This window comes from Haliaeetus leucocephalus, unplaced genomic scaffold, assembly GCF_000737465.1.
Source record: "Haliaeetus leucocephalus isolate CR32 unplaced genomic scaffold, Haliaeetus_leucocephalus-4.0 Scaffold984, whole genome shotgun sequence".
Lineage (NCBI taxonomy): Eukaryota > Metazoa > Chordata > Aves > Accipitriformes > Accipitridae > Haliaeetus > Haliaeetus leucocephalus.
Window position 1 is genome coordinate 2,945,897 of NW_010973420.1, and position 14,760 is coordinate 2,960,656.

Sequence of the window (14,760 nt, forward strand, 5' to 3'; positions counted from 1 at the left end):
AGGCTCCAAAATCTGCAACTGTACCGATAGTTTTTCAAACCGACTTTTTTAAAATTATAAAATAAGTTCTTCCCTTAAGCTCTTAATAGCATAGAAATCTATACTCAGAATGCTGATTTCCAGAGCTCAATAAAAAGAAAACTGTGAGTGTAATCCAATTTGATTAGCTGCCCAGAATGTAATGTCTAATGCTGGTATACAGCAGAAATAAAGCAACAGAGCCGCCAAATATGTGATCTTGCTAATAGAGAATCAACAGGATTTGGACTTCGGGACTTCTTTATGCTACTCCATAGCCATTCAAAAATTGGTTTCTGCCTTTATAATATCAAGGAAAGGATCTAGACCATTGCTTTTATATTACTTGCACAAATCTCAGCTGATTTGTCAGCTGTTTGTCCTGCACAGATACCAAGGCATAACAAACAGAACAATATCAAAGTGTTTCGGTGACTAGAGAGCTTTCTTGCCATGCAGTTATTTTGGTTATAACTTACGTAAACAATTGTAAGGTGATAAGGTAGTAACACTGATATCTCACCACGACTGTGTTATGTATTCATAGAACTCACTGAAATTACTGCATGAGAAAATATTTCTCTTGAATTTTTCAGAAGCAAAATTAAAATCAGGTTATTATAAATAATTACATTTGGAATTAATTCTGTCCTTGAGCCATTTAGCTTCATATTTTCAAGTCTTTCTACACAGCCACAAAACAGATGTGTTCATTTTTAAATTAAAGAAAAAAGAAAACAGATTCTTGGGAATTGAAGGAACACAAAACAAAACAAGAAAAAACAGTGTTGGGAGACCAGCAACAACATTTGGAGAGCTGAGAAAGCTATAATCTACCCAACTAGTCAGACTGATGAAAAGCAAAGATTCTCTCCTCAGGAAACCTCCATTGCTTAGCTTTGCAGCCCTGATGTGGGAATTAGCTACACTATAACCTCAAACCAAAACACTTCAAGAATTTCCACAGAGGATGATGTTTAGGGAGCACAGGGAATGTTCATTAAGGTACAGGATCACATCATGAAGCTTCCAGATATATTTTTTTTTTTTTTTTGCTTGTGGGTGAGAAGTCTGCTTAAGCAAGTATATTGATTTAATTCCTCTGTAGGCAAAAATTAAGAATGTTCTCCTCCTTCCTGAGAGCGCTAGAAAAGTTGCATGACAAACGAGAAGTAGTACTTAATTTCTGCAACAGAGTGAGAGGGAGAAGGAGAAAGCTGGCTGGCTAACCTATACTCCCTGTGATCCTTTGAAACGTCATAGCTAGAGCGACCCAAGAGGAAGCCCCAAAATAGAAGAAAATTGATGCTAAGTGTCAGAACTTCCCATAGGCAGACAGGCCCTGACCAGAAAAACGGATGTGCTAAGACCTGTTGATAGCCAAGGAAATGGAACTGAAGCTCTTAGGAGGAATGTAAGCTACTCAAAGCCAACAACAATACCTCTGATGGGAAAGCTCCCAAACTGGGGCATCCTTGATCCATTGCTCCTAAAGCCTCAAACAGGAAGCCAATCTCTTTATAGCTGTCTTTCCTGGCTCTCTTCCAGGTTCCTCTTCTTCTGGCGTTTCTGCTTTTCTTCTGCCCCTTCATATCTTCCATCTAGTGTGGAAACGGGAGGAAAATAAAGTATTAGCATGGTAGGACAAAAGAATTACTGGAGCTTCATTACAACAGAGACGTGGAGCAGTGGGCAGTGATTTCAAAGGATTTCAGTTTATTTGCTTTTCTCTCATAACTGAAGTTTTGTACTTTTTTTGTGAAAAGTTTAAGTGGGGAAAACAGCCAATGACTACACTGTGAAAGTTTAGTAAAACACAAAAATGTCACTAACACCACTATATAGTCCAACAAATTATAGGTCATGGCAACTTATTTACACCTTGTACTTGGTTCATGAACAGTTCTCTGTATTTCACTCAGGAAATGAACAAACAAACCTTTTTTTTCCTCCTCTGGAGTACATTTATAGTATATAGTCAGAACTAATGAAGAAATGTTTGTTAATTAAGAAAATAAAAAAAAAAAACAAGTCCAATTCTTACTTGCTTCTTAATTCTTCTGTTCCATTACCAAAGTCAATGCACACCTTCCTTTTGCAAATGAATCCAAACCTTTAGTTCTAGGGGACAGAAACTTTAAATGGCAGTGCAGGCCTTGGAGAACACAACCAGTATTATTTCTAGCCACTCTCAGACTGGATTGCTAAGTTATATTACCCTGATTTCCAACTGTGCTAGCAACCCAAGCGTAATGTGGATTTGAATCCCTTCGGGAGTAGCATGCACTTACTGTGAAACAAACAGTTAAGCTTCTAGCAGTCAGACTGGTAACAAACAACACAAGCCTCAAAACCAGAAACTCGTTTTTAAAAAGTGCACTCAAGTAACTTTTTCCTTTTCTGTATTTCTTTTCCACAAGAATAACAAAGCTCTTTTGTGACTCCTCGCTATTTTAGCTGATTTGTTACACAAAACCTAATGCTTATCCTGGTAAGCATATTTCCTAGTACATACATGCAAGAAAGAGCAAAACTGAAACAGCAAGCATTTAGAAGTTAACAACAGATTTATTTAATCCTCTTTTACACACATAAAGATTTTAAAATACATGCTTAATGTAAGATTGTCTTTACATTTGAAATCAGACTCCTTTTAGAATTCCCAAACCCAGTTTAAGACATCATCAAAGTCTGGCTTAGAGCATCCAAAGTTGGGCATCCAAAAACTGAGGCAAATGGATCTCACTAACCACTTCTGAACTCCTTGTCCAAACCGATTACATTAAAAGGCATTAATAGACAATGTTAGAGATGAGATGTATCTGTCTCATCTCTAATACTTGTACTATTCTATTGCCTAGCTGAGTCAATCAAGATTGGTCTTGCTGTCCTAGGCACTTACTCAGCAAAAGAGACTCTACCGAACAAAGCTCAGACAACGGATGGGAGTCGGAGATGATGTGACTTTCTTTGGCTTCACTGGAGGTCTGTGGCACAGCCCATGTGTTCTGCCTCAATCCCTCTTTCCATGTCTATGACTATCATGGAGAGGACAAAGTTGCTTTAAATAAGCAGTCTTTTTAAAAATCACAATAATTAATTACATTAATCTCCAAACTGTGAAAGCTGGAACATAACATTTTGGCTTAGAAAATTTCTGAAGCCACAATCACCCACTACTATAGCAACAAAATAATTTAAAAGCAGTAATTTGGTCAAATTCTGAAACAATGTTCTGCTGCATGACCTTGTGGCGTAAGTATCAGCTCCCTCCTGACACTCCAGTGGCATTTAAATCACATTCTTTTCCATTCTTTTCCAGTATCTCAGATCAACAGGTATGTTGTTATTCTCTGTTCCTAGCTGATTTTTAAGCAGTGGATAACTTGTTGTTATCTATCAAAATCTTTAATGACATTTCCAAATACTAACAACAGGAAGCTAAATTAAGTAACAGATACTATCATTGTTGGAAATGAAACCAGAATATCTCCAGCAACAGGGAAACACTGGACACACACCAGTTGACTTGCTCCCCGTTTCTCCCTTGCAAATCAGAGTGTGGTTACAAAGAAGCCTATCTTAAGTTTGTAATATTTGACTGCTAAACACTACTGAATTCCTATTCAACAAAATGTAGTTAGCAAGTAACTGAAATGCCTTCCCCCAGGAATTCTGAGAGCACTAGTCACATAAGCGTATTGGGCAGTTGGTGAGACTGATCTAGCTGCATCTATACATCAGCCTGGGCAGAGTACGTATAGCTCGCTCACTCCTAACTACTGCCCTAGAGAAAATCACAAATACTAACTGCATGCAAGAGACATACAATAGTAAACATTTTAAGTAGGGGAAAATTGTCTTTATATCTGTGTGACCAAATAATTATAATGTTATTACATTTACACCATCTATCATCTCAGAGCATTCCCAACTTAGTACCAATAACAATATATAGCTATTGCTCTAATAGCCATTGGGTGGAATTTGAATAAGTTTTTCTTTAAAAGCATGCATGACCCCTGCACAAGGGTAATTTAGCAAACGAAGGATCCAAAGGAAGCTGAACAACTTTAGGAAGGTAGGATGAAATAAACTAAAAAAAAAAAAAAAAAATCAGAAAGAATCCAAAAAGAGATACAAATCCTTTTTTTTTTAGGACTTTGGTTTAGTGTGTCATCTGAAAAATAACTTTAATTATATGGTTCTTAATAGTGCCAAAGTTTGACATGGATTGACATAATGGAAGAAAGACCATTACCTATGGTAGTCACTGATACCACCTCCCTGAATACATGGACTTTGAGTTTGCCTTTAAAGTGCAACCACAGTGGTACTGCCTGCTCAGTGAGAACCCATACAATCAAAGCACTAATTTCTATAGAGTTCCAAAACTGCTACTATTTAAACAAAAGGACAGTGATCCTTTGCTCATGACAATAATAAATAAACACAACACTTTTATAGCCTGTCCATGAGCACTATGAATAAATGACCTAGACAGACATCCAACTTGTCACATTCCTTTGATGACAAGAATTCCTGACATGACTTTTAACAACAGTTGACGAGCCAGCTCCTGCAGTGACATCACTGGGGGTTTTGCCCAAGCAAGCAGTGCAGATGCAGCAGCTGCCCGTCCCCCCATACCATGCCTACCTGCTGCAACGACTGCTCCTGCCAGCTTTGGAGACGCTCTGCCAAGAAGCAAACTTTACTCCGGCTTCTCCTATTTCAACCATCTATTTATACATAGCCTTATCATTGAAAAGTATGGGCTACGGGAAAGGAAACACTGAAATCTACCAAGAATCTCCTGTGGTGCAAATACACGCTATTGAGAGCAGTGAGGGAGATCCATTAAAACTGCCCGGTAGTATGAAAACACATTTCTTTTGTTTGCATTACTTCCAAAATAATAATGGAAAATAATGCTCAGATCTTTTCCTTCCCCTCCCCGCCGTCCCCCTCCCTCCACAGATCAGGAGTGAACTAAGAATGCTTTATAACAACAGAACCTCTACTAAGGCCTAACTACAATTACTTCATTCATGAATAGCTTGCGTAGAAATGTGGATCTCCTATTTTAAGTAAACTTCAATATTGGTGATTTCAACAATACAAAAGGATAAAACACATGCAGTGTGGTTACTCATAATGGCAAAGGTGCCTTAGATAATTAAAAGCCCTCATCCCCTCCCCCCTCACAAAAAAAACCAAACCCCAAACAAAAAACAAAAACCCAAACAAAGCTGCAAGTATTAAAAGAAAAAACCAACAGCCCCTATTTAGGAAACAAGCAATTCAAGCAAGAGTTGCTGGTGATGTCATTTCATTTATACGTTGCCTGAGTCACACGTTCCTGAGGAAGTGGTAACACCTACAGAATTACTGTATAAAAGTCAGACTTTGAAGCATGAAATGAAAATAAAGACACTTAAAGACAAAGCAAAACCCCTAAGCAAAATCATACCTACTTTATAGACTTCCTCACTTCTTACGCTAATTTGAAAGAAGTCTGTCACTAGAAATTAATTTGCTTGTTCATCCACATCCCTCCCTTACCAGTGAGGCACCGAGCACTGGGGGTGGGGAGGAGATATTCACGGGGAGAGAAAAGAGGGGGGGAGGACACCAATTTACTAGCTGTCAAAAACTAGAGTTCAAATGCATTCAGAGTGGGCCAGACTTGGAACCTCCACGGCCCTCACCTTTCTTCCAAGGCTACTGACATGACGTGGAAACAATTTTAGCAGCATTTCTTTGCCCAGTTTTAGCCCGTACTGGGTTTTGATTTAGAAAGTAAAATCATTCCAGAAATGAGATGCCAGCTTGCCTTTCAAATGCACCAGACACCTGGAGCACTGCCTCGCAGGGATGCATCAACTGCAGTTTCTTAAGAGGGTGCACACATTAGACAAAAAGAGAAATTGAGGAAAAAACACTACTGACCTCCTCCATAAGAATGAAACCAGAATAATGCCTCTCCTTTCTTATTTATGTAGTGCATAATGGTATTCCACTAACAAATCAAACAATGACTCATTCTGCTGAGATCTTACAAAAATCAAATGTCCTGGTGCCGAAAAGCAAACTGAAGTCACACACAAGCCTAAATTTTTGGATGCTCAAAGACTACTGAAGCAGCAATCCACAGCCAAAGAACGTAAGAACAGAAAATAACTGTATGGGAAAGGAGAGAAGTTACAAAGAATCATTTTTTAAAAATTGTGCTTTTGATTTGCAGCAGCACAACACTATACATATGCTTCTGTCTTTTCCTGTTAGCTTACTAAAATACTTTGTTAAAAAGTAATTTGAAATTTTAGCATTTAAAATGAAATGCACGTGTGCATGTGACCTTCACTCCAGAGGCAGTCTATTGTATTTTATATCAATGTCCTATATAAACATCTATTCAAAGAACAAGAGGAAACAGGCATTTAGACTGCTACAGTAGATGGAAAGGCAGTGTGTACTCCATGCCAGCCAGGAAACATAACATGTTTGTTTTTAGAACTCCTGACAGCCCCTTTTTATCCCCAAGCCCAGGGAAGCTCCTGCAAGAAGCTACAATGGCAAGGGAGTACTGGCCTGATTAAACAGAAAGAAACCATGCTATTTCATTTGCAAAGTTCAGACAAACAGCTTATGGGTTCTGAAAATATTTTCAAAGAATGTCCTAAATAATTCCACCAGATTTGAAAAAATGCTATGGTTAAGTCGCAACAGGCAGATAATATTGTCAATTGAGGGCAACAATTAGAACTTGAAATTATATATGGTTGGAGTACTCAGCTGCATCCTTATCCTGGGGTGAGATCATTTGAACTGGGAAATTAGGTGAAAAAATTGCTGCCCTAAGATACAGAATACCTTAAGATACTTAACATTGTTGCTACTCAAGCTTATTGCTATTAATTCTTTTGGGAGTAGCTTCAGTTTCCCTTCTGCAGTGCCAATTTCCTCAGCCAGGTTAAAACAATCCTCAAGTGACTCACTCCAGAGACTTCATTACAACCTGGACAGAACACCCATCACTGGCTGGTGGAAGAATACGGATTGCTGAATTTCAGCTGCTGTACTTAAGAGAAAAGTGGCTACAAATTAGCCCAAGCCACAGCCTATTTTAGTTGACACTACATGACATCAAACAATAGTCAACAATACCTCAGCAAAACAATGGGTTGGAGCAACAGACCAGTTTCTTTGACCCGCGATAACTGAGAATAAAAAAAGTAGATATTCTTCACCAAGTACATAAACCCAATTTCCATACATTTCACAGTTGAGGAATTAAATAAAAGTTTAAGAAAAAAAGCAGGGAGTATTAATGTCTCTGTGTAACCTAGGAGTAGAGCTAACACAAAGCAAGGAGTCCTGCGGTCTGTCCATTCGTCAATCACTGCTCACTATGAAGAGTCACTATTATCAGTGGTAATGGAAGAAAGGCTATCAATAAAAGGAGAAAGAAAACACTGTCAACAAATTGTTAGGGTTTTTAATTTCAAAACCTGTCAAGTGCTGCACAGATGAGAAAATTAACTTGTTAGAAATTATGAAACTGGATAGCTGAAGTGCTAATAGAGAGGGAAAGTGTATTAATTTCAAACCTAAAGCATTACCTGTGCAGTGCCACAGTATTTTTAAACAGTTAGGGTTCTGGAGAAGGTCCAGGCAGCTGCAAGGGAAAGCAAGCTGGAACTGAAATGGGACAGGTACGTAGGTACGTAGGTTTTTCATAGGTTAGGAATTTACACATTGCCAGACTGGGACAGTCCAAAGTCCTTCTAGTGCGGTATTTCTGTCCTTTAAAACAGTTAATCCGGGTGCTCTAAAAGAGAAAGGTGCACAAAACCCTCTTGAAGGAAAGTTTCATTTTGGCAGGATATGCATAAGCACAACATCTGCACTGAAAATTAAAAAAAAAAAAAAAGGAAGAAGAAAAGGAATTAATGAAGCCATGTCAAAAGATTCAGAAACAAAATGGTAACAGGCTCTGGATATCTTCCCGACTATGTTTCTTAAGATGTTTACCATGTTGCAAATATTTCTTTAATGGGTCTCTCTGGAGTATAAATACTTATTTGTTTCTAAGGAAAGTATTGCGTTATTATTTTTAAAAAACCCTACAAAATTGGGTACAAAAATTTGGAAAAGTAGCAAGGAAAAATCCCACCATCTAGCTGTTCACACCCTCTTCAGCTTTTGTGTAGTCTTAATGCAAAGTTACAGTATAGCAAACATTGAATCAACGGACAGCATGAGAATGGCTACTTGGCTGGACTTGTACCACAGAACAGCTGGCAGAATGACAATTAAGGTTGACTATGTGTTAGCTTGCAACATATTTATTTTTGAAAGAATGTGAGCTGTCCTTCCTATTCCCCTAAGAAGAGAGAGTTAGGACTCTCCTTGAACTCTTAAGATATGGTTATACTTTGAAGAGAAACTATATTAAAATATCCTCATGGATTCTGTCATGGCTCTCAATGATTCTCCAAGAAACAGGCAGAGTTGTTCTTGATCAACAGCACAAAAGCTGGTATCAGAAGCTTAGTAATCTTTCCACACATTACTGGCATTAATGAGAATCCTGCATACCGAAGTCTATTCTCAGTCACATCTCAGCAATCTCACTGCTTTTGTGATTTGGTTTGAAAAAGAGGAAGAAAACTCAAGGAAAGTTGTGAGCTGGGTGAACTCTTCATGGCTGAACACTGTCCCAGAGTAAGTGCAATAATGAAGTAGCTAGTGGGGGACGTGGCAGTGTTAGGTTTATGGTTGGACTCAATGATCTTAAGGGTCTTTTCCAACCTAAATGATTCTGTGATTCTATTAGCAATTCCCATTAGACTAGTTAACATAATTTAGAAGGAATTTGTTCAGTAAGAGGGAGAAACAAGTGCTATGATATGATTCTAAAGTGTATAGTGAAAAGTTCAGAAATACAAAAAAAAACATTTCAGTAAGAGTTTTTTTATGGGAACACAAGTGAGAAATTAAAAGAAAATGCTTATATATGGAAAAATTATTCAATTTTGCTAATACTTCTGTTGCATATATTTAAAGTGAGCAGCCAAACCTTATACAAAGAAACAGAACTAGAAAGAACATTATGCAGGAACTGGAACAAGAATATCAAAGATGACAAAAATGAAATTTTAGTTTATGTCACTGGACTTCTCTGAGGACACAACACCAAAGCCATACAGAACACAGGGAAGGAAAAAGTATTTTTCCAGGCTCAAGCTCAGTGATTTCAAGGGCTGGTGCAATCACTACAGTTTCCTTAGATGTATCAAAATAACTATTGTGCTGTTGACTTCTACTGAAGAATAATCTCCCTTTAGTTCTTGGGAGCCACCAACTTCCTAGGAATATAAATCCTGTGGTTCCGTTCCTTGGTGATTTCATCTTGACCAACCTGTCTGGGCCATCATCAATCTTTCTTCACTGATTTAAGCATAATTTTCAAATTTGTGCCCTTTATCCCTTATAGAGGCCAATGCTGAAGGCTTAAGACTCAATGGGGGGCTGGACCACCTACTGGCTATGATTCTGCTGGCTTTAATGGTGCTAAGACAATCTACATGTGATATAAAGGGCATGCCCTAAGTGAAATTTGTTCCTGATCAACAGACTATGACACAGGTGAAGAGGACTTAACAGCAGATTGTGAAAGCAAGGATGCGAGCAAGTGAGGGCTTTAAAGAAGAAAACTCTCATACAGAATCTCAAGTTCCTCACTTTCATGAATGTGGTACTACTCTGTAACGAATTCTAGACTTCAGCCAGCAAACACATTGAAGGGATGACACTGAAGAAAAATTCTAGTCAGTGTGAAAGCAAAACAGAGGCTATCATTCCATGAGCCTCTCTAATACTCAAGCACAAAAATGATGTCTACAGCTCTCCATTGAGATCTGTGGTCTTCTAACACTAGTAAATGTCCCCAGCTGTGGTATGCAGGTGTCACAGTTGCCTTCTGTGAGATACAGTCCCACCCACACTGCCATATAATGCCATTACGTTTCTGTTAGATAGTTTAGGAAGATGAGTAGGTTCCTCTGAGGCTGTTCACTCCCTCTTCCCAACAGATCTGGTTTATACCTGAAAAGCCATGGTAGCTGTTGGGTTCTACAATGAAAGTATGAGTTCGGGCTCTTCACTGACACCTAGGAGGTCACGGCAGCACAAATAAAATTTAAATCCTACCTCCTTTATGAAGAAAGTTAAAGTTTAGCTCGTTCCATTAAACAGCAATAACTGGAGCTGAGGACTGTGCCGAAATCCTGCCATTAAGTGCATACGAGCCATATCTGTTAACAGTATTTGAATGTGCATTCATTCATTTGAATGGATTCTCATGATTTCTCACTCAGTAAATGCCTAGAAATTGAGTAAAAGCAAACTAAGAACAATTCTGGTCCGTAAGGAGAAAGAAAACAACATTACAGTTAGACAACGGAAGTTATTCCAAGTCAAACTGAAGTGTTTCTGAACATCAGAGACATCTGGGAAGCATATGTACAGGAAACAGCTCAGCCTGAGAGAGTTGTATGTTACTGAAATTACAGAGGTAAGGAAACATTATATTAACCCTGAGTTTTGAACCTTTCGATCTTGTATACTTTTGCAGTTAAGTAGATACTTTCAATGTAAAGCTACAATGTAACTTTACCAGGATAAGCAGAGTTTCAGCTATTTAAAATAATTATTAATGTTTAACAGATTTCAGAAAGATGTCTAGTTTTCAAGTTTTAGATAGCCAAAACCTGCAAATAGAGTTTTACACTCCATGACCAGCAACTCCAAAAGATAAAAATGCAGATCATTCCCTTTAAACTACCCCGGTAATTATTCATGATTCTGGTTGGACTACGGCATGGCTAACAAAATGGAGATCTTTTGAGCTCATAAGTAATTACGTACATTAACAAACTGCTTAAAATGGACATGGCATGTTATCAATCTAATTGTTCATTGCCTGATCACCAAAGGATCAGTTTCCTGTGATTACTAGTCTTTCAAAAAATATATTTCATTCATATATATTTTTATATTACAATGAAGTTGCTAAACAAGACATTCCCTTAAGGCTACTTAAGAAATCACATAAATACAATGAATATGATAGTTAAAATAAATAGAAATAATAGCTATTTTAGACACTTGATGCAAACCTCAGCATGTTTCAATAAATCTTTTATGATCAGAATATGGGAATTGCAGATATCCTTATTTTTAGACAAATTTGATCTGACAGAACTTCTTCTGATGTGGCATAAGAGAGAAGCAGAGCAGCTGTGAAATTATCTACACCAAATATTCAGAGCTTATGTTAAGGAAGGAACTAAAATAATTGGGTTGACCAAACAATTTTTATAATATATATGGGAAATAAAGACTGCCTGACAGATAAAGCAATTTGCATTTTTTCTGAGTGAGTTAGTCCATAATCCCCACAATATAAAGCCATAAAAAGATTTAAAATATACTTCTAAAACCTATTCCAAGATAAAAACCAATAGATTCACTTTAAATTTTGTAGTAATGTACTTTGATATTTTACAAATCCTTTTTTCTCAAGTTATCTTTTAAACTCAAGGATTCTCAAACTACTGTTTGTGCTCAGCCATAATCTCTGAAGCCATTCCTGATGCTGCAAAAATTGAAAAACTCAAAATCCAACCAAAATGAAAATCAGAATTGCTCTTTTTTAACACCTGTAAAGCACTGCATGACAGCATCCAAGAATAGCAAAGTTAGAGAACCAATTTCTTATTTCAGTTAAGCACTTCTCTACAAGTTTTGGCTGAATCAGTGATCCACCCCCCAAAGCAATTTTTACTACATATCAGAGCCTTCTCTAAACTTCAGGGGAGCCTAATCATGATACCAATGCTTTTTGGTCTCTACTGTGTAAAAATAAGTCAAACCACATTTCTTTCATAGCATGAAATTATGAGATCTTTACAGAGAATAACATCTTCATTGACACAGGCAAGAACAAATGAACTTACTATAAATATGTACTTTGAAACAGCAAGCAATGTGGTGTAGGCAGTAGGTGTAGGTTCTTACCTACTCCTGCTCTCCTTTAAAGATGCAGTTTAACTCCCAATAGCAGAATATTCTCAATCTTAACAATAAATTCCAACTAAAGGGGCACAAATCTGGGAAAGATGAAAAAAGACATTCAGACATGCTGCTTGGACATGTCCATTGACAAGCAAAATAACTGGGATGAATAAAACACCAAAGTTTACTTAAGCAGCATATTTTATATGTAAGCCATATTTAGAAACAAAAAAAAAAAAAAGAAAAGATTACATTTAAACATAACCACATTGCTTTAGTTATTTACATAATAAAAATGAAAATGTGGAGAGTTATATCCATAACAGACTGCTTTCAAGGTGAAGATATTAATGTCAAAATGTGGATTATATTTGTTTGTATTTGTAGCAGTCAGAATGGCCAAGCAATCATTAACTTGTCAAATAACATAAAAGGCAGCGCTGCAGTCCAAAGTAGGTCATCTTCCACCTTATTCAGCTGATTTTCAGACTGTTTCATCATCACTCATGTCCCAGATCTGCAACAAAAAAGGAAGTGTAGTTTTAGTTTATGGAGTTCAAATATGCTTTTAATGTACCATTTTAAAATTAGTATTACTATTTAAAAGGAAGAATAAATAACATTTATGGACTGATGACTAGCATCAATGGAGCTTTACATAAAATTCAGTATTTTTCTCTTCTGTTAACAACCTATACAGCATTCATTATTTGTAATCTTGGGGGTATTTTTTAACATACACTTTTCAGCATTTGTTCCTGAACTGTCAGTTTAGTTATTTGCTATTTATTATAATTTACAGTAAGCCATAGACCAAAACCCAGACGTTTTGTTTTGGTTTGCTGACTCATTGGCACATACTTAATGTGGATAATAACTTATAGTAAATAGCATACTTTACTAAACACTGCAGAAGATTTTAAAGAAATTTATAAAGAACTAATTGTTCCCCAATACTTCGTTTTGCACTCAAATACTAGATCTCAAACCCAGCAGCATAAAGACAAGAAGTTATATGGAAATTTTTTCTTTCCTATTGTTTAAAGAAATTTAGAAACTACGCAGTTTTTTTCTGCAGTACAATATAATTGTACTTTTACTTTGCTACTTTCCCTTGTTCAGTAAACCATTATAGATTGCAGGAAAAAAGTGAGTAGTTTCACAGAACATCAAGGAATCCGGTATCCTTGTGAACATACTAAGGTGAGCGTTATAAATTCATTCCAGGGAGCAGAACGCATGATCTGAGGAAAAATACAGGGACTTGCAAGCAGAACTATTTGAAGGGGCAGGGGGCAGAACATATCCTAAATATATACTACAAGTTTTTTCTTCCAGAGAAACATGGGTGCTCTTAAAAGACTTTTTATGATTTTTTGGAGGCTTAGCTCATGGCAAATACCCTCCTCCTCTTGGCAGGGTTTCCAGTAGCTTGGGATCAGGACTAACATGGGTACTCAGCTTTGACTTGGATTTAATAATATCATAATATCAATTTTATAATATCTAAAACTTCATCTCTGACTTAGAGTATTTCAAAGTGGCCTAAATTAGCAGCAGTACTGCTGGAGTACCATGACAAGTCTTTTTGTTTACAAGAACAAGAATGCCATTTCTATGGCATACAGCACTCAAAACTGTGAGTCCCTCACTGCAAATGACCTAACAAAAAAGGAGCACCATCAGTCCTTTGTCCCTGTGGAAAATGAAATTCGGTTCATTTGTTCCAAAACATAATCTGTGTGTCGCCATAAAGTGGCCCACTAAGTTATTCTCTCATTTTACATCCTGACCACTAAAATATATCCAAAGAAATACAGAAGGCGAACAGTTACTCTAGACTGTAAATTCTTCAGGGCACAAAGCAGTATTTTACATGTATACAGTGCCTAGTACAATGGGGCAGTGTTCACAGTTGCATTGTCTAACACACATGCATTAGCGTTAGACAAAAAATACAAACAACCCCATTTCTAGACAGGCAACAATGAATATTGACCTATAGCTTTAACAAACCCCTTGAAGACAAAATGCAGTGTTTCTGGAATTTGAAAACATTCTGAAAAAAGCTCTTCAAATCCAACCTCAGAAAACTTATAAAATCAAACATTTCTATGCAGTGCTACAAGCTGTGTAAAATGAAAACTCTGAATGGCAAGATTTTCTCAATTCCTAGAAGCGTTGCAAAATGGTGGTGTAAATCCTTATGGAAAATACTGAAGGAACAGTTTGTTTACAAAAGGAAAAAAGAGTTTTCATCCTGCCCTAGATGAGCAGCTTGGAGCTTGCCAAGGCAAACACAAATGTCCAGCTCACCAGTCAGGGTCAAGGATGTGGAAAAAAATATACAAAACCCCAAATCTTTAAATAGAGTTTATGGTATGATTCAAGCTGGCAAAAAGCAAGAAATCCAAAGTTTGGAGTGATAGTCCACTTTTGTTTAGCCCACTCTAATTTTTGAAAACAAAGCCCATAGACTGTAACCCTTACAAACACACCTCTCTGTCAAAGCAGCTCAATAAATACTTTTAAAAATACACCATGAGGTGATTCAAAGGCAAAAGTGAAAGAAGCCAACCAACAGCCCTAAAAACAGTCATCTTTATCTGCTAAACAGATATACTGGGAGTGTAGCCAGCTTCTCTGCTCTGTGCTTTC

At 37.1% G+C, this 14,760-nt stretch overlaps 1 protein-coding gene across 5 annotated transcripts in view; it reads right to left on the reverse strand.

Moving 5' to 3' along the window:
- Window positions 1-1,274: 1,274 nt before the first annotated feature.
- ATG7 (autophagy related 7) overlaps window positions 1,275-14,760 on the reverse strand; it is a 122,334-nt gene continuing 108,848 nt past the window's right edge. Inside the window, exons 19-24 of one of the 5 annotated variants that reach the window (XR_775430.1) lie at window positions 12,571-12,619; window positions 12,106-12,197; window positions 7,644-7,930; window positions 7,189-7,241; window positions 2,921-3,056; window positions 2,052-2,139 (exon numbers count right to left, since the gene is read on the reverse strand). Coding sequence is in view for 1 of the 5 variants with exons in the window: in XM_010584450.1 (XP_010582752.1) it covers window positions 12,587-12,619 (33 nt within the window). In the remaining 4 variants the exon portion in view is untranslated. Of the gene's footprint in view, window positions 1,620-2,051; window positions 2,140-2,920; window positions 3,057-7,188; window positions 7,242-7,643; window positions 7,931-11,780; window positions 12,620-14,760 lie in introns of those variants that run through there. The other 4 variants (XR_775431.1, XR_775432.1, XR_775433.1 and 1 more) reach the window with 4 other exon arrangements.